Genomic DNA, 21,558 nt, shown 5'->3' on the forward strand with positions numbered 1-21,558 from the left:
TTGGGGACATACAATGAATGGAGGCACTGATGGGCATTAAGAGAAGGGGGGCAGGCTGGGGGACAGAGTGAATGGGTGCAGAGTGGGGTACATACAGGGAAGGAGGGGCAGGCTGGGGGACATATAGTGAATAGGGGCAGGCTGGGGGAAATACAGTGAAGGGGCAGGCTGGGGGACATTGAGTGAATGGGGGCAGGCTGGGGGAAATACAGTGAAGGGGCAGGCTGGGGGACATAGAGTGAATGGGGGCAGAGTGGGGGACCATTCTGATGTGATTAATGATTCAAAGAATGTCAGGCTGAATGGTCGGCCCCCATATATTTACACTTAACCAAATCTGGCCCTCGTCGCAAAAAGTTTGGACACTCCTGTCCTAGACCCAAACATGCTGACTTTGTAAAACTCCTCTCCGGGAGAAGCCGGAGGGGACCCGATTTGTAGGACCCTCCCGGCCATTCCGGGAGGGTAGCCAAGTATGCATAGACCAGGGTTTCTCAGACTCGGTTCTCAGGACCCCACACAGTTCAGCATACCTCCCAACATGACCCTATCCAGGAGGGACACATTGCTCTGTTTCTGGACTTTCCTCTTAATTAATGACTGCCATCACCTGTTTTAAACAGGAAAATGGACAAGAAAGGCATTTCACCACAGGTGATGGTAATCATAAATTAAGAGGAAAGCCCAGAAACAGAGCAATGTGTCCCTCCTGGAGAGGGTCATGTTGGGAGGTATGGTTCACGTTTTCCAGGTCAACCGACAGGTGCATTCATTACTCATTGACACATTTTAAAAGATCCGCAGTTGAAGCTAATTATTTCACTTGTGATTCTGTGAGGAGACCTGCAAAACATGCATTGTGTGCGGTCCTAAGGACCGAGTTTGTGAACCTGTGTGCTAGGCACTGCCTTTCATCCTCTCCTCTCCCCCCCTCCTGTTGATCTCCATGATTTTGCTCTCTCCTGGTCAATCCCCTACCTCACTGACCATTCTATTTGTGTCTCTGACACCTCCCACTCACTTCATCGAACTGTCAGCTTTCCCAAGGGGTCCGTCCTCCCTACACCGCCGCTCTTGAAAATTACATCTGATCCTTCAGTCTCAAACATCATCTTTGTGCTGATGGCACCAGACTTATGTCCTCTGACATCTCCCGCCATCCTGCTTCTCTGCCCACTCTAATACCCAGAAGCAGAGGCATTACTAGGGCTGATGGTGGTTAATAAATAAATGGTGCCCTTTAATAAACTGTTCTCTAAAATGTTGCATAATGATAAAGACATAAAGTCAGACTGGAAACAGAAATGAGAGATACTGATGGCTAGCTTGCGCTTGTGTATGACATCATCAGGATGACATCATCTGAATTGTTGTCACCACTTGCCCCGTGTATCATTATTTACTTAATAAATTTGCAGCTGACAGTGTGTAACAGCCACCTTCAGTGCCCGGCAGGCGGGTGAGCTGCCTTTATCCTCCATGGCAAAGGGGTGAAGCCAATCCCACCCCGGACCCAGTACTCGCATAGGTTTTTAAATAAAACAACAATTACATTTTATGAGACTCATTTCATACCCTCCAACATGACCCATTGCATTCGGTACACAATGCTCTGTGCCTGGACGTCCCTGGTAATGTATGATTGTCATCACCTGTGGTGAATCACCCTTCTCGTCAATTACCTAGCTCACCACAGGTGCTGGCAATCCTACATTACCAGGGAAGTCCAGGAGCAGAGTATTGTGTACCGAATGCAATGGGTAATTTTGGAGGGTATGTCATTTGCTTAGCAGTAAATCCTGTTTTACTCTGGACACAGCAATAATGTGATAGTTAAACACATACACGTGGAGACTCCAGCATATAACCAGATAGCTCATTTGTGCTCCCTATGATGCATCAATAACTGTCGGATACATCAATATCAGTGATATGTGGTCAGGGAGGAGGGGGGTGGAGGCAGAACCTCGCTCGTGAGATGAAAATACATTATAAAACGGGTTATAATAATACAAGGAGATATCTAGAACTGATACATTTGTATTATTCTAATGATTTTGTAAGTAAGGGGCCTGTCATCATTCAATATTTGTGGCTAAATCCCAGAAAACAACCCTTTTTGGGGTTAGCCACAAATATTAAGTATTATCAGAATGTATTAGGGGAGACCAAAATTTTGTCGCCCCCCTCCAGTAAATTTAAGACATTCCTCCCCTTCCCCCCACCCTGCCTTACCGCACCACTGCCTCCTCTAGCATCCTCAAAAACGGTTTGCTGTAAGGGGGCGGCCATTTTGTGAGGAGCGCCGAGACGCAGACTAGTAGATCTGCGGGTCCCGACTTCCAGCCACTGACGCAGCAGTGGGGTAAGGCAGGTCCCGGCAGGTGGCAGCATAACAATAGCCCCCGCAGACCCCCGGCGCCCACACTTACTCAGTGCATCCCCGCCACTGCAGGGTCTGCGGCGCTATTGTTACGCCACTGCATTCTGAGATGGCGATAGTCCATTATAGCCTATGGGCTACGGCTAGCACTGCTGCCGGGGCGGTTTGGTCAGCAGGGGGGAGGGGTCGTCGGTGCTAACCGAGAATGCACAGAACCCACAGAGCCCGACTCAGTGCATCGCAGGGAGCCCTGTCCTTTCAGAGCCCTGTCCCTGCACGCAGGAGATGATACATCTGCCGATAGGATTGCATTTTACAATGCGATCCTGGGTGTAATATTCCCCCCAGATCACATTATAAATGCGATACATGATAAATGGGCCCCTAAATCTTGTACTAGCCAGAATCTGCCGACCATGTAGTGCAGAAAGGGATCACTAAGCGGGATACAGTCAGTAGATCGACATGCATTGGGTCAACAGGCCTTAGGTCGACACCTGAAATAGGTCAACATGGCTAAAGCCAATGAAATATGCTGCGCTATTTAAGAAACTGTTAATAAATAAATATATCAGTCCTTTTAAGTATTAAAATAGCTTAGAAGCTTATCTGCCAGTTATGACACTTTTCATCCACATCACTTCTGGTTGTTGTCAATTTCCACTGGAAAAAGGCATAGATGGGGTATGGGGACTAATACACAGAAGAGGAACAAGTGCAGAGGTACACATGGGGATGAGATAGTGGCACAGATGGGGGACAGGGGCAGAGGTCTGTGTGGTGTAATAAGTATAAGGAGCACAGTGTCTGTGTGGTGTAATAAGTATAAGGAGCACAATTGTATATTATAACATGTGTAAGTGGCTCTGTGTGGCATAATGTGTATCTGTGTAGTGTATTGTAATGTATGTAAGGGATTCTACTGTGAATAAGGGGTACAACTGTGTGGTGTAATACGACTAAGGTTCACTACCATACGGCGTAATGTAAGAAACAGACACTACTGTGTGGTGTAATGTAAATAATGGACGCTACTGTGCATTGTAATAGTAATAACGGACACTACTGTGCAGTTCACTGTGTGTTATGGACACTGCTGTTTGGTATAATCTGTATTACAGACAATGCTGTGCTGTATAATTTGTATTATGGACACTACTGTGAGATTTGAGTGAATAACGGACGCTACTGTGCATTCTAATGTGATTAAATTACACTAGTGTGTGAATAACGGGGGTCCGGTATGAAATGCCGTTGGTCGGAATCCCGGCGGTCGAAATACCAACGACCAGAATGCAATGCTCTGATATATTGCAGGCTTATCATTGCGTGTCTTATTAGCAGAGAGTAAATCCGATGCATTTCTACATGCATCTGTGATATCATAAGAGGTGTACTTATGTGTTCACACAACTCTGCCGACGCATCCACACTGAACTTTGTATCATCAGTCGTAAGTGTGCATTAATTACAAATAAGTTTTTTTTTTTTTTTTTAAATGTGTTTCTTTAACCTCATTGACCAACCAAGACGTCAGCGGGCAAGGTGGAGGCGTATTATCGCATGCCACCGCCTTCGCTCACACTAATCGTCCTCGTGAGTGCGAGCTGCCGGCCATGTGTTTAGCGGACACGCCCTGTATGACAGCCAGTAACAGATATACACAGACATCCTCAGGAAACACAACTGTTTATTCCTCCTGGATGATCTGCCCATTACTGGCCGGGAAACTGGGCGATAAAAGCACTTAACTGGGAGAATAGAACATTTCGCAACATATTAACATCTGACCCACGTTCTCTCCTTAAAGGAATTTTGGAATTACTACAGGAGGCCAAGAGAAACTTACATCCCTGCCTTGCTTATCATGTATATAGAGTTACTCCAGCTCTGGGTTTGAGGAGAGTGTAAGCTCTAAGGTACAACGCAGGCCACTTTGTGGGATGTAAGCGCAAAGTTAGATCGGCGCAAACTACTCCCTACCAAAACCGCATGATTACCGTACAAGTTTATGTGACAGATATTTAATATAGGACTGTAGTGGGGATGGTATATGAGCCGTCGCTGGCTGCCAGGAATTGTGCTGGATGATTTAGGAGTGCACTCAGATTCCTCGGTGCGCCGGGTGCGGTCGCACTTTATCAGCTCACACCTCACTTTGTGGCAAACATTTGGCAGCAAAAAATCACAGCAGCTGTTTCTGGATTAGTCATGCATACAAGGGGTTAATGTATATACATACACAGTGTACGGCTAGGGGAACATCTGCACAGCTCCAGCCTGCATTTATCTGCGCCACGGCAGCTAGCGGAGGAATGAGAGGGAACGCCCAAGAACATGCAAAGCATACACTCTATGGGGGAAATTTACTAAGAATACGAATATGAAATTTCATATTCGTATTCTTAATACGAATGACTACGACTGCATACGGCTGTTTCAGCCGTATGCAAATTTGTGTTTCGGAGGGGAATTTACAAAGCAGTCAAATACGACTGCTTTGTAACCCTCCAATGGCGTAATGATTCGTATTAGTGGCCGCTAATACGAATTTGTGCAGGCTGCACGACTTTGTAAATGGTAAAATAAAATGGTAAAATAAATGAAAAAAAAAACGGCATGGGGTCCCCCCCACAGCCATCACAAGGCTGAAAGAGCCGGGGCTGGTAATAAAAAAAAAAAGGAAACCAACCAAATAGGGGTTCCCCTATTTTTTTAAAACCAGCCCCATGCTCCAGGGGGCTGGTTCCAAAAATACGGGGGACAAAATGACTAGGGGTCCCCCATATTTTAGGAACGAGCCCCAGGCCCAACCAGCCAGCAGGGTAATGCCACAGCCGGGGGACACTTATTATATAAGGTCCTGCGGCCAAAGCATTAACCCTACTGACCAGTCAGCCTGGCCAGGGGTCCCCCCCCCCCCCAATAAAGGAGTCTCCTCCCCCCTCCAGGACTTACTTACCGCGGTACACATTGTGTGATGCAGCCAGTGACATCTCAGACATTTCCAGGTGGTGATGTCACTAATGTATCGTACACTGTGTACGGAATCCAGCTGGATTTGCATTACTGATCGCATCAGGTCCATGGCTTACTACTGTGTTTGTGTGTGTGGGTTTATGTATGTTTGTATGTATGTACATACTGTAGTTATGTGTATGTATGTGTGTATGTATGTATTGTTAAAGTCGAGTTGCACACACACCATTTTAGAATAGTATGGCCGCCATTTTGGTTCGCAGAGTTGCGCAAATAAAGTATACATACCCGAGTCTGTGTGACAAAGTGGACCAGAAGCAGAGCCATACTATTACACATAAATTCATAATACCATACTTACACCAAATAAAATAATAGTTAATTAAAGGTTTAGAGCACTACACATAGTTTAATCAGCATTACATACTTCTGTCTGTATAATGTTTGGTACCGTTACGTTCCGTTTCGTATGCGCAGTACTCCGGTCGTTGCGAAGTTTTCGCAACTCATATGGTCCGATAATTACTGACAAAATCCATATTTCAAGGACTATTTCTCTTAATACTGTTGGCGAGATTTACTAATGGGAAAATGCCGTAAAACCCCCGTTTTACGGCATTTTCCTATGTATCAATAAACGTCCGCAGCGTTTTCGCTTTGCAGGGTATCGCCACCCTCTGGGTGGCGATACCCTATAGAAGCCTATGGGCTTCTTTCGCCGCCCGCCGTAAGCCGTCCGCGCGCCCACCCCCTCCCGTCCTCCTGTGATCATCTCCTCCCCCTGGTGTCACAGCCGGCAGGACTTCCGGCTTCAGGGGGTAGGAGGAGACACAGGGGGACGCTGGCAGCCGCCGGTAGGTGACGGAGACCCCCGCAGCCAACATCACAGGTATCGCGGGGGTCTCCGTTACCGCAGCCCGATGCTGGCCGCATATGTTAGTACATATGCGGTAGCATCGCGGCGGCTGCCGTGCGAAGGGCGGAGACGTATGTTGATACATCCCGCCGTGTGTGAGACAAAGGAATCCAGTTAAAACCGGTTCTTGTTGCTGTTTACGACCCATGACGACGATGCCAACAGACAAAGGACACCAAAGTACACTCCCCCTGCACCAATCCAAACCAGGTGTAATACTTTATCCCAATCACTGAGGACTGGACATTCGAACCCCTGACCAATAGGAATGGCCTTTGACCTCCCCCTTCTGACCCTATAAGATAGCTAACCCTTGGCTGTCTCGGTCACTTTGGCACTGCTGATATCCCCTCACCAACCCGGGCTATAGTTCTACTTGAATATAGCGAGCTCCGACCGGACTGCGCTGCGCTATTCCTTAACGGTAACATTTGTATTCCCGTTTTATGTAATGTGGCTGATTATAATTGTATCTGTTTCTGTTCCTTTGTAAGTGTTTTAAAGTACTTATTATTGTTAGATAATTGTATCACGTGTTACCCTGTATTTTCTTCTTTCTGTAATCCCCTTTTGTCTATTAGGGACTAAATACACTGTTTACGGAGAATCTATCTCCTCACTTGTTATATCGTGGTCTCGTCTAATTATTCGCATCTAGCGATAAGGTGTATTACGGACCTTGTCCTTAAAGTGTATTCGCAGATAAGAGACTAAGTACTGCGAAGGGATCTCCGATTACTGCATTGATTCATCCGTGTACAATACACGGTAAAGGTACGCTACGCTTTGTTCGCATGTAGCTAGGAATTAAAGGTACGCAAGTTACGGAAAAAAGTACGTAACCTACGCTTTTCACTTATTGTTCTTTGGTCATATAAATATCGGTATTGATAGTATGTAAGTATGTATGTATGTATGTATGTGTGTGTGTGTGTGTGTGTGTGTGTGTATAGATGTATGTACATATTTGTACATATGTTCTAAAGGAATAAGAAGAAGCGTTTCATAGTGCAGAGTATCTGTTTTTAAACCAAAAGTTTAATAGAAAAACAGATAACCACAATGGTCTGGGTCACGTACCCGAATAGGTGGCTCTAATCACCGCAATCAGATGGCGTGTGTGGTGGTGTATTAAACACCTTTTCGATGGAGCCAGTTAGGCTCAACTCGTCTCCTGGTATCCCGTTCACAGACCCGACGCTAGGCCACGCCCCTTGCACATGGACACTGCGGCAGTTGCGCATGCATAATGAGCTAAATTCGGCCTTGCATGCGTGCGAATTCACATGCAAATGTATCAAACCGTGTGTGTATATAGCTGTATGTACATATATGTGTGTGTGTGTGTGTAGATTGAAAGCATGCGAGCAGGGCCCTCCTACCTCTATGTGTGTTTGTTTAATCACTGTTGTTTCCAATTGTAAAGCGCAATGGAATATGCTGCGCTCTATAAGAAACTGTAAATAAATAAAATATATGTGGATGTATGTATTTATAGGTATCAGTGGGATCTGACTTGAAGAAACCCAAGAGGACTTTGTAATGAAAAACACAGTGGTCATTTATTTCATTTAATCAACAGTTCTCTCAGATCTTTTCATCAGGATGACAAGACGTAAGTATTTATGGATGTACATACATATGAGGGTAAGTCAAATTATCTGCACACTGGCTGTATCATTTATTTGAATTAACTTTCAGAAAAAAATAAGCTGAAACTTTGTCTAGATTGCCAAAATACCTCACTCCATCCCTGCACCCTTGTCGCAGATCCCCTGTAATGCAGCACACGGATCCCTGTAATGGGCCCCTGTAACCCAGCGTGCACAGACATCTCCGGCTACTGTACAATTAATATCTCTGTGCTGCTGTTCAGTGTTATTACAGCGATATATTGACCATAATCACATCTAATCTAATGATTGGGGAAAAGGACAATTACAGTAATTAGAGACACACAGGATACCCAGGATCCTCTGTAATACAGAGACGGGGTCACATTACTGTGCGGGCAACCTTGTGGCTGGTAATGGGGATCCCCATAGACCTGACTATTGCATCTGTGGCTGGTGTGATCCATGTACAGAGGAATGTGCAGGAACTGCTGAAACTCAGTCTATAAACACGGCTAATATCTCAGCTGGGATGTAGCCAGTCATTTACAGTGTCGACAGCCATTATGTCCAGGGGTGCTGTGGGTAAAGCTGTCCCGGGCCTCTGGAAGGGCCCAGGCAGCTTGTTTTGTCCACCGCAACCCCCCTCCCCCTTCTCCCAATGGGTTGGGATTGTTGGGTCTACAGCAAGTTGGTCGACATGGGTCAAGGTCGACAGGTCAACACAAGCAATAGTTCGACAGTCAAAAAGTCGACATGGGGTTTTTCACGTTTTTTTTTTACCCGAATATCAACACAGTCGACATGGACACAGTTTCCAGTGCACTGCATCGCTCTCTTCGCTCACAATGCTTCAGGCACGGTGCCTCCCTGCGCTCGGCACACTATTTTATTCTCCCACCAAGCCCTAGTGGATGGTAGGGCATGAAATACTGCCTGTCGGCATATGACGGCTCGAAAGACAGTGAAAAACCCCATGTCAACCTTTTGACTGTCGACCTAGACCCAGCCGACCTAAAACCATGGACCAACTTGCTGTAGACCAAATGACCATATCCCCCCTACTGCCTCAGCTGTGCTAGGTGCACTGAACAAAGCACAGGCTTCTTCAATGCATTATGTCAGCGGCCAATTAAAATGCTGCATTGGCTTTTGAGCCAATGAGCTCGTGTACCATTAGCCAATCAGAGCGGCTGCCGGTACACAAGCTCTGATTGGCTCACCAGCCGATGCTGCATTAGTGTAGCACTTCGTTTGCCATGTTTCCAGGCCCAATCGGAGTCCATATCATTGTCAAAGTATGGGAAAAGTACAAAAAAATAATTAAAAACATGAAAAATGCACATCGAATTTTTCATGTATCAACCATTGCATGGTAATCTTCTGACACCGTTTATAGACATTGCTGCATCAGCCGTCGAAAGACACAAAGGGCACCGCTGTAGGCAGTAAATGATGGTATGAATAAGGGGAAAAGCACATGGGGTAGAGGCCCTGCTCGGGAAAGCTCCCTAGTGGCATGGTGCGAGGGGAGGCCTTGGTGGGGGGGATGTTGCGTGCAGGGAGGGGGCATGGTGCATGCAGGGTGGCAATATCTCTCTTCTAGCTAGCTAGCATTCCCACTATATGGAATGCCCTTTCACGCACAATAAGACTCTCCACTAGCCTCCAAACCTTCAAGGGTTCCCTGAAAACTCACCTCCTCAGGCAAGCCTATCATATTTAAGTACCACACACATAACCCTCTGAGGCATTTATGTATTATATAGCTTCCCTTCTAGACTTGTAACTTGTTGGGACTGCTATGCTATTACCGGTGCGTGTCCTTGTGATTCCCTCCTATGTCCCTATAGATTGTAAGCTGGCAGCAGGGCCCTCCTACCTCCAAGTCTGTCTGTTGTTACCCACCACCCATTGTTCTATCACTATCTACTATTGTAAAGTGCAACAGAATCTGCTGCGCTATGTAAGAAACTGTGAATAAAAATAAATGGTACTAGTGTATTATCACGGCCCCCATGCCCGCAGATTGCATCATATGCAGGGTGGGGAGGGGATGCAGGGGACTGACACGTGGTGTATGCAAGGGGGGGGGGACGCATGGTGTATGCAGGGGGGAGACGCATGGTGTATGCAGGGGGGAGACACATGGGCCCTTATTCAGATCTGATCGCAGTACAAATTTGTTCTCAAAATGGGCAAAACCATGTGCACTGCAGGTGGGGCAGATGTAACATGTGCAGAGAGTTACATTTGTGCGAGTTATTTTGTTTCTGTGCAGGGTAAATACTGACTGCATTATTTTTACACTGCAATTTAGATTTCAGTTTCAACACACCCCACCCAAATTTAATGTTACATCTGCCCCACCTGCAGTGCACTTGGTTTTGCCCATTTTGAGAACAAATTTGTACTGCATTCAGATCTGAATAAGGTCCATGGTGTATGCAGGGGGGGGGGGGGGGGGGGGGGGACGGGACGCATGGTGTATGCAGAGGGGAGACCCATGGTGTATGCAAGAGGAAAAACCCATGGTGTATGCAGGCGTTTTGCACAGTACGGGCAGTTACCTTGTAGCTGCGGCTACACCTGCTGCAGATTGTGTAACGTACAAGGTGTCTGTTGGCTGCATTATAGAAGCTGCAATGTAACTGATGCCACCGAGCTAGCTGCCCATGTACTACCCCTGCCCTCAGCTCCTACATCTAATTCAGACCTGATCACATGGCTGCACTTATCCATACCTGATCACATGGCTGCACTTATCCATAGACTGCACATACGTGCGAACAGAATTTAAGATATGACCTGAACTGGCGCACTGCAGCCTGAGTATCTGTACTAATCCCTGGTTATCACCCAATAACCAACCAAAATACCAAACATACGGACAGTGCGGCTCATAGTGCTCATGTGCAAGGCTGTCCTGCGATAAAACCGCCCCATAGTCACCCTCTAGTGCCAGCTGCCCCATTCAGATGCCACTGCCAGCTCTGTCATTACCCTCTAGCACCAGCTGCCCCGCACAGAGGGGCAGATTTATTAAGCTTGGTGAAGTGATAAAGTGTCTGGTTTTTATCACCGGCCAATCAGCTTCTACTTGTGAAGTTACAGGCTTGGTTTGAAAAATGACAGGTAGGAGCTGATTGGCCGGTGATAAAAACCAGACACTTTGGGCCTTATTCTAGTTCACTCTTTCTGACAAAATCCTTCTTAGATGGACAAAACCATGTGCACTGCAGGTGGGGCATATGTAGCATGTGCAGAGAGAATTAGATTTGGGTGGGGTTTTACTTATATAGCAGTGTAAAAATAAAGCAGTCAGTATTTACCCTGCACAGAAAAAAAATAACTCACCCAAATCTAATTCTCTCTGCACATTTTACATCTGCCCCCCTGCAGTGCACATGGTTATGTCCACCTAAGAAGGATTTTGTCAGAAAGAGTGAACTAGAATAAGGCCCTTTATCACTTCACCGAGCTTAATAAATCTACCCCAGACTCCGTTGCCAGCTTCGTTGTTACCCTCTAGCGCCAGCTGCCCAGCACAGACGCCATTGCCAGCTCAGTCATTGCCCTCTAGCGCCAGCTGCCCTGCACAGACGCCATTGCCAGCTCCAGCATATGGTCTGCCTTTATCGCATAGTGCGTACAAGGCTGCAAAGACGCCCACCAATAATCACGGCAGCTGATACCATAGCCCAGAGCATTCCCACATCGGTCCCTATTGCTAAGCTGGCGCAGCGCCTCTATATAGTACCGACAGAAGATGAGACCGGACCGCACTGGGATGTACCGGCGTCCAGTTAGTTGGGATTGGAGCAGTTGCCATACCTTCACCTGTAAATGGCTGGCATTGCCCTGTGGCACATTGGTGGCATCTTATCCAGGCACTGAGCAGATTTAAGTTAGTCACTGTCTGGCCCTCAGCTGCCAAGCTGCAATCAATCTATAGGAATGCATTACAGGGGAGGCCGAGTGCTGCCGCTCTGCCAACAAGCATCAGACACAGCAATAACTCTTCCCTAAGCATCTGCTATAATAGACAGAAATATAAAACACTGAGCAATATGCAGAGGAAACCTTTATTCATACATCTGCACACAGCGGGTACAATACATTATATAGATCTGACATATCGCATATAACGATGACTTATCAGGAATAACCACAGCAGAAAGGCTGAAGTACAGTGCCCGGTATGTGGCAGGTAATCCTACCAGTGGGAGTAGCACCGCTGAGCCTGACCCGCCCTGGACGGGTCACTGAGCAGCTATTGTCTGCACATTCATGTAATTACAAGCATTATTTACAAAGCACCGCTATACAATGCAATCATTTACATCCTATGTACAAATCCAGTGTTCCTCTCGCACTGCGGGCATGCCCAGACTGGCAGGAGCTCTGTAGTGTCAGTAGTGTCGCACATTGGATGCATACAGTCATTAGGTGCCAGGATGCTGGCACTATGGGCACCTCATACCATATTGGCTTTCTCTAGTCACTGCTCAGGGGCATAACCACCTCTCTCCCCCTGCAAAAGTCAATAGCCTGTAACTGCCAACCCCTGTAATAGAGGAGAGTAAGCCCTGTACAGAAAGCAGCCACGGTACTTAATAAGCCCCATATACATGAGCTCCATCACCGATATCATTAATGATAACAGCGGTGCTCCCGGGCAAACTATATAGGGCATACACACTGAACGATATCGTACAATTACGTCACCCGGTACTGCTGAATACGCCATCGGTGGCAAATATAGTCAACACCAAGCTGCATGTGACAGTAGATATCGCTAACAACCCAGGAAAGCATGCACCTTTACTGATGTTGAGCACTGATAATGGATATCATTATCGTTCATATCGATAGGTTGTCTAGTGTGTACAGAGCTTTAGGGTTCTAAAATGTCGCAACCATTTTCTAGTGTCAACGTCAGCTACAGTATACCCAACCCCATCACGTTCGCCTCACAGTGCAGGGTGCGCATATTGGAATGGGGTAGTGGTACATGCACCTATTGCTCACAGTGGCCAGATCACATGATACATGGACTGCACACACAAGCAGCGATTTACCCAGCATTCCTCTGCTTCACTATATAAGCCACACCAATTGCGCCCTAGACAGGCCTGTAATTAGCCTTTGTGGTGACAATATTGTCACTGTCTGCAAATCCATAAACAGAGAAAAAAAAATTAACCATATCTTGCAGTCACGCGGTTCAATAAATTAATAATAGAATATTCATTTAGCTATTACAATAATCTATGTGCAACATCAATCTGTAGCTATGGTAGTAATCTGCATTATCTAATACATTTCATGTTCAGTCTGTCTCCTCCACGCTGCACAGTGAACGTTGCAGAGAACGGGAGTGAGACCAGAAACAGACAGAAGGGGTGAATCGGTGTCAGGATCAAGAGATTTTGGAATGAGGTTGGAGGCCCAATAACTGCAATGTATATACAGTATAGAACTGGCACTGCTAGCCGCGGTATACAGTAGCAATGTCACAGTGATACATTCATGTACAGTAACTGCTGATGAAACGGTGCAGATCATTAGCTTCTCGCACTGAATGTAGCAACATTCTTAGCACCGGCTGGAGACTAACAGCCAAGATATTCTTTACAAAAGACATTTTTGGCATTTAGCGTATTAAACAAAGACACATAACCCATTGTTCTCCCCTTGTTGGTGCAAGTCCAGACAGTAGTGGGTCTGATCCCCGGTAGCAATTGTGCAGATGCACCGCGCAGCCTGCTGTCACCCACTCATTGCACGGCCGTCTCTGGCGCAAAGTCAGTTCCAGTAACTCTGTTCCTGGTTCAGGTAATAGCTGCAGGTGCACCCAGTCGTTGCCACATGCGCTCTTTATGGAAACCCGAATCCGATTAAATGGAATACGTAAATAATTTGTGCAGTAATTTCCATTAGTTAAAGACGTAATATCCGGATAAAGAATAAAGATATTGTTCTTTGTGTATGATCACACACAGCCATATTCGTACCAAACGCTCTGAGGGTCTGCGTTGGGGTCTGGTGACGCAGGAGTACTTTTGGGAGACATTCCTTTGCTGGGATCATCCTCGGTAATTGGCTGAGGGGGACAATCGGAGGGTGGGCTCCGCAGCTTAGACGTTACAGCAACCGTCTGACCTTCCACCTCTGGGATGCTGGATATGGGCCTGACTGGTGAAATCATGGCCACTTCTCCAAAGCGAGGGACAGGCCTGAGCTTAGCCCTGGCTGCTGTGTGGGCCGGTGTATATGGCTGCTGCAGGCTGCTGGCTGACAGGGCTGGTTGTAGTGTCCGGTCTTCTCTGGGGATGGCCAATGACAGGCGGCGGCTATCTAAAGATTGGCAGCGCAAATCGTCACCTCTCTGTGGGGTGGGCATCCTGGCAGAATGTGGTCTGTCCCTTGGGGAGCCGGCTGGCGTCGAAGTTCTCAGAACATTGCTGCTAAAGTCCTTTACCATAGGAGACTCTATGTCTGGCTTCTCCATTCTGCTCATCTCCGGACCATTGGCCTTCAGGAGGTCAGCGGTGGCCAAGCTGAACGACCTGCTGAGGGAATTTCCCCGGCTGCACATGGTCCCAGGGTACTGGGGCTCGGGTGTTTGCCTGGATGCCAGGACAGAGGGTTGTGGGCATCTGAGTGAAGTAGATGGGTTACCTGCAGCAGGATCCAACTGGCGCAGGCTGGGCTTAACACACTGGCCTGGCTTACCCACCTTGCCACCTGCCGCATCAACTGATACTTTGACCGACGGGCTCACAAAGCTTGTTGGCATGGCTAAGCAGTCTCTGTAACTGGGCTGTGCCAATGGGCTCCCAAAGTCAGGAGGGTCACCGGTCTTCTTAAAATAATGACCTAGCACATCATCCCGATGGCTCGATGCTTCCTAGGAAACAAAAAGACAGAGTACAATGAGCATATTTCCCTGTTATGAGGTCAGGGCCTGTATAGGACACATAAGGGCTGAACATTCCCATAAGCAGAAATGAGTCGTCTGTTTCTCCTGCAGCGATTAATCGGGAAACATGCAATAGGTCTACATTTCCCAACAATCGCAATATCGCCACGAGGAGTCTGATCTGCGCTGAATGTAATCATTAGTGTGTTTGTGTCGCCAGTCTTCCGGCAATGTGTGGAGAGTGATAAACAACCACCCAATCAGCTCCTGTCTGATATTTTTCAAACAGTCTGTGACATGGCAGTTAGGAGCTGATTTGCTGGCTGTTTATCACTCTTCATTTGATCACTTTGAAGCTTAGTGCATCTGGCCCCAGGTTTGAAACAATGACAGTTGATTGCTTGGCACTTTATCTCTCTCTCTCTCTTTCTCTCTCTAAGGTTTAGTTCAGAGACCTTTGAAGGTGGATTACTAGCTTTGGCATAAAAGTCACTGCTCAACAACTGAATTTCCACTAATAGCAGTCTGAAGTATTCCTTGTCTGTTTTATGTTTATCATACACCACCATAGCCACATAGTGGAGCTTCATACATAGCTATGCTGTAATAGCAAAACTGTGACAGGGCATGTGCAGTTCAACAGGACCTGGAGCATCATATTAAACACCCGTGCACTACAAACTTTTAGTCTATGAAGGAATAGCTGCTGGCTTGGGTCAAAAAGTTTAAAGATGGAAGCATCACTATTTCTGTTACCTATAAGACTGCAAGGCAATCACTGCTGATTTAGTGACTAGTCAGAATGTTACATTTGTATCATCATTATTATTTAACTCACAAACCTGCTACCTCTCGTATATAATAATGTTCAATAGGGTGCTCCATTTAAGATACATTAAGGCACATCAAATTACATGGAACCCTATATACCTTATATCTGGGGTAGCCAACCCTAGTCCTTGAGAGCTACCAACAGTGCATGTTTTGCAGGTCTCCTCACAGAATCACAAGTGAGCTAATTAGCTCCATCTGTGTATCTGGTACTTCAGTACTTTCACGGCGCCAGCATGGCGCCGCGCGTCAGAGTCCCCTTGCGGGGCTCGCTTCGCTCGCTCACGCTGCGGGCTCGGTGGCTCGCTACGCTCGCCACGCTAATTAAAATCAACTCCATGCCAACATGGATAGTGGAGGTATGAACTATCCATGTTGGCATGGCGTTAACTTAGTTTATTTTACTTAATTAGTTGCGAGCGTAACCCGGAAGTACGCGCGGCGCCATGCTGGCGCCGTGAAAGTAAAGAAGTACCGTGTATCTTTTAAAATGTGTCAGTGATTAATGAGTGCAGCAGCTAGGTTGTCTGGAAAATGTGAACTGTTGGTAGCTCTCAAGGGCTAGGGTTGGCTACCACTGCCTTATATTGTATCTGTTGGCTGCCATTAGGTTTGCGCAAACTGGACCTATCGTTTTTGCTTCTGCCTTAGCGAGGTGCGCTCCTTATTTATCTCGATCACTACAATCACAGTATTATTTCTATTTTAACCCCTTCCCGACATTTGACGTACATGTACGTCATGGTCGGGAAGTACTTCCCGACATTTGACGTACATGTACGTCATGGCTTCTAACTGTCACTGCGTCTAGAGACGCAGTGACAGTTAGGTGATGTCTGCTGTCCCTGACAGCAGACATCCCCCCTCGTCGCCCAGGGGGGGCAGGGGTGCCCCCCCCGGTCGGCGATCGCTGTGATTGGCTGTTCAAATGTGAACAGCCAATCACAGCTATTTCTGTGTTACCGGCGGCTATGCCGCTCGGTAACACAGAAATCGGTGGTGATCGGTGCAGCACCGATCACCACCGATCCGCAGACACCCCCTCCCACCCCCCCGGCAGCTCACCGTCCAGGGCAGCAGCACCCGGCAGTCGCAGCCGGAGCGCACGCAGCGTGCGCTCCCCCCCCCCACCCCCGTACCCACAGCAGCAGCAGCAGCAGCAGCATGAGCTGCTAAAAATAAAAATAAATCAAATCAGCTGAATTTTATATCTATATATATATATATATATATATATACATATATACACATGTGTATATGTGTGTGTGTATATATATGTGTGTATATATATATATATATATATATATATATATATATACACACACACACACACACACATATATATATATATATATATGTGTATATATATATATATATATATATATATACATATATATATATATACACACATATATACACATATATACATATACATACACACACACACACACACATATATATACATAGATATTCCCGACATATGACGTATATATACGTCATGGTCGGGAGGTACTTCCCGACCGAAGACGTATATATACGTCATGGTTTTACTGTCACCGCGTCTATAGACGCGGTGACAGTTTGGAGATGTCTGCTGTCCCTGACAGCAGACATCCCCCCTCGCGGCGATCGCTGCGATTGGCTGTTCAAATGTGAACAGCCAATTGCAGCGTTTTCTGTGTTACCGGCGGCTAAGCCGCTCGGTAACACAGTGATCGGTGCTGTACAGCACCGATCACCACCGATCGCCAGCCCCCCCCCCCCTCCCACCCGGCAGCCCCCCTCCCTCCCACCCACCCGGCTGCCGCAGCGCCAGCACCGCTCCCACCCCCCCGCCAGCCGCAGCGCCAGCCCCCATCCCAAAGCTGGTGACCAAAATGGGGTCACTTGTGGGGGGGTTCCACTGTATTGGTGCTTCGGGGGTCTTGCTAATGCGACATAGCACCCACCATTCATTCCACCACCAAAAATCACTCCTTCCCTTCTGAGTCCTGCCATGCACCCAACTGGTATTTTTTGGTCACATGTGAGGCATTGCCGTACTCGGGAGAAATTGGGGCACAGATTTTGGGGTGCTTTGTCTCCTTCATTCCTTGTGAAAATTAAAAATTTTGAGCCAGAACTGCATTTTTCTGTAAAAAATTACATTTTTTTACAGAAAAATGCAGTTCTGGCTCAAAATTTTTAATTTTCACAAGGTATGAAGGAGAAAAAGCACCCCAAAATCTGTGCCCCAATTTCTCCCGAGTACGGCAATGCCTCACATGTGACCAAAAAATACCAGTTGGGTGCATGGCAGGACTCAGAAGGGAAGGAGTGATTTTTGGATTTTGCAGCACAGATTCTGGTTGAATGACCCCCGAAACACCCATACAGTGGAACCCCCCCACAAGTGACCCCATTTTGCAAACTACACCCTTCAGGGAATTCATCAAGGGGTATAGTGTACATTTCAAACCCCCCGGGGTTTCACCAATTTTGATACAACTGAGCTGTGAAAATGAAAAATTTATTTTTTTCATTTTCACTGCCCAGTTGTACCACAATTGGTGAAACCCCTGGGGGTTTGAAATGTACACTATACCCCTTGATGAATTCCCTGAAGGGTGTAGTTTGCAAAATGGGGTCACTTGTGGGGGGGTACCTAACTTTTAGCATTTTATGGTGCCTAGAAACCTACATGGTGCCTAAAAAATAATCTCATAAAAAGGAGGCTCCAAAATCAAGTAGGTGCTCCTTCTATTATGAAGCCTGTGGTTTGGTCACCGTGCATACTAGGGCCACATATAGGATATTTATGAAAACCAAAGAATTGGGGGAATCAATTTTTAGTCACATTTCTCTAGTAAAATCTACTGTGTTCCTTAGAAAAATGTATTAAAATTGCAAATCTGCAAAAAAAATGAAATTTTGAAATTTCACCTACACTTTCTTTTAATTCCTGTGAAACACCTAAAGGGTTAACAAACTTCCAAAATGCTGTTTTGAATACTGTGAGGGGTGCAGTTTTTGAAATGGCATCATTTATGGGGGTGTCTCACATACAAGTCCCTTAAAGTCACATCATAACTGACCTGGTCCCTAAAAAAATCAGTGTTTGAAATTTTCTTGAAAATTTGAGAATTTGCTATTCATATTTTAAGCCTCCTAGTGTCCAAAAAAATGAAAATGAGGTTGAAATAATGATGGAAACATAAAGTAGACATATGGTCTATGTTAGTTATTCACTATTTTGAGTGGTAAGATTATTTGTCTCACAAGCAGAAAATTTAACATTTTGCAAATCGCAAAATTTTCCATTTTTTCACGATATTTTGGTATTTTTCACAAAAAAACACAGACTGTATCGACGAAAATTTACCACTAACTTGAAGTACAATGTGTCACGAAAAAACAATCTCAAAATCACTGGGATAAGTAAAAGCAAAAAAAAGTTATCCCCACTTAAGTGAGACATGTCAGAATTGAAAAAAAGGGCTCTGTCAGGAAGGCAAAAACAGGCTCTGTCAGGAAGGGGTTAAAAAAGTATCACTTATTTTATACTTTAGTTTATTAAATAATTTTTGCATTTTAAAAGGTTTGGTCCAGATTTTGGGCTTCAATAGAATATAAATGTAGCGCTTGGTTGTATTTATTTATCTCTTCGACAAGATTTTGATTAGGATGTCCTAGCCCAGTGGTTCCCAAACTGTGTGCCGTGGCTCCCTGGGGTGCCTCAGGACACTTGCAGGGGTGCCTTGGGTTGGTGGACCAAGATCAATTCATATGAGTTATGGTCAATGTACCAGGCAAAACCAGTGCTTGTGGCTGCCAATCATAATATATCATATATGTGGACAAACAGAAGCAAATCCTGTCCCTCACCAGATAACTGTGACATATAAACACAATGCACTTAATTTAATTTTTTTTTTTCTGAATTTCTTGATAAGAAGCATTTGGCCTAGGGGTGCCTTGGAAATATTTTGATGCTCTAGGGTGCCGTGACTCGTAAAAGTTTGGGAACCACTGTCCTAGCCTATATGAAGGGATGTAAGCCTATTTTACTCCACTAGGGGCAGTGTGCGAGGTACAGATCACCATTGGGCATTGCAGGCCCACTTTAGGGGGATTATACAACTGTGGGGAGAGCTCTCTCTCACATTAATTTGTGCACATCAGCCAGGGGGACCCCCGGCAATACACCCAGAGGTAGGACCCCCCCCAGCAGGCCGCATCAGCCCAGGGTAACTCTGCGGCGGCGGCGCCGCCCCCCTCCCTGACTCTCACCCGGCCTTGCTGACTGACTCTTTCTAACCCCCTTCCCCCCCATCACCACCACCACCAGGGCCGCCAACCGGGGGGTGCTGTGGGTACAGCTGTCCCAGGCCCCGACCTCTGGAAGGGCCCAGGCAGCTCAATTTGCCCACTGCAACCCCCCCCCCTCCCGGATTCCTCCGCCATGCTGCTTGCTTCTGCAATGCAGGACGCTGGCGAGCGAATAAAATGCTGCACAGGCTTTTGAGCCAATCAATCATAGCTTGTGTACCGTCTGCCAGTACATGAGCACTGATTGGCTCACCGGCTGGTGCTGCTTTTTAGTTGGCCGTCGGCATTCTGCATTGAAGAAGTCTGTGCTTCGGCACCTGAAGCAGGAGTCGAGCGTAAGTGAAGAGAGGGAGGGGAGATGGAGATGCGGGGCCCCGAGGGGAAATCAGTCCCCGGCCCCAAAATTCCTAGTGGCAGCCCTGACCACCACCCACGGGCTCTCCCTACAGGAAGATTTGAGATGGCGCCGCAATGGCTGCCTAGGAACTGTGCACTCAGCCATAAGTATCCCGTGTCTTCTATGTGATAACTCTACTGTCTCTGCTACAACTGTGCTTTCTTTGCCCACACTGTTACCCACCTGGCTGCTGCAATGACCAGTGGTGTCGCTGATGGCTGCCTAGGCGCTGCGCAGCTTGGCGGGCATGTGCCTCCCCCCATGTAACTTCTAAAAATAATGTATGTAATGTCTCCCCCCCGCCACCCCCCTTCTCCCCTGCTTGATGCTGCACTGAAATCCACAAAAAACTCCTAGCGTGCGCAAGCACACATGGCCAATAAAGTGCCCAACAGCAACAAGCGCCCTTCACCCATAATACTTCCCCTTAATCAGGCCTGAAAAGATCCATTTAGGTCTGACCCAACTGAAAACACAAAGATGCACACTCTCCCCTGACACTTACAAGGGATGGAGACGGCTCTTTACTTTCCTCCAGAAACTCCTCCAAAGTCACCATTTCGCTGCCTGGAGAGCCTGACCGCCGCCTGGCACGAGCACGGCTCTGCGGCCTGATGTCCGGGTTGTTCGGGGATATCAAACTGTTCCTGGGTGATGCGGGCTCCGGTTTGTTGCAGGTAACGGGTAAGGTGGAGTTGGCACGGTCTGAGGCAGCATCTCTAGGCATGGTGGTAACGTCTTTGGTGGGAACCAAGTCCTCGTTGCTGACGCTCTCGGGTCTGGCCGGAGGGAAGCTCAAAGATCCTAGACAGACAAAAAAGATTTATTCATTCATTACGTAAAAGGTGCCGGCTTACCCCTTAGATAACACATGGGTGGGGTTAGAATGTGTGCATGAAAGGGGATTTCATCTGAACTCAGTGGATTTTGTTCTTTTATGGCCGTACATTAAATGATGAAAATGATTAGTTTAACCCTTTGAGTGCCAAATGAATGTGTCAAAATAGGTATGAAAATTGGCAAGCAAACATTTTTATTCATCCTAATGACCTACATTTTTTTTTTTACACCGTTGAAATCATATAACAAAGTGAGCGACACTGGCATTTTGAACCTCTCTCATGTTGGCACCCAAAGGGTTAAAAAAAACTATTTCACAACTCATAAAACATAAGATAGATATTATTTCAAAATCTTAAAAAAAAA

General features: G+C 46.6%; 1 protein-coding gene across 1 annotated transcript in view; it reads right to left on the minus strand.

The window, feature by feature from the left end:
* Window positions 1-11,962: 11,962 nt before the first annotated feature.
* The window catches only part of CCDC88C (coiled-coil and HOOK domain protein 88C), an 84,581-nt gene continuing 74,985 nt past the window's right edge, over window positions 11,963-21,558 (minus strand). Inside the window, exons 29-30 of the mRNA XM_083166863.1 lie at window positions 20,858-21,156; window positions 11,963-14,804 (exon numbers count right to left, since the gene is read on the minus strand). Coding sequence (XP_083022989.1) covers window positions 13,887-14,804; window positions 20,858-21,156 — 1,217 coding nt within the window. The 3' untranslated portion in view covers window positions 11,963-13,886. The remainder of the gene's footprint in view (window positions 14,805-20,857; window positions 21,157-21,558) is intronic.

This window comes from Crinia signifera, chromosome 12 (assembly GCF_055691185.1).
Source record: "Crinia signifera chromosome 12, ASM5569118v1, whole genome shotgun sequence".
Lineage (NCBI taxonomy): Eukaryota > Metazoa > Chordata > Amphibia > Anura > Myobatrachidae > Crinia > Crinia signifera.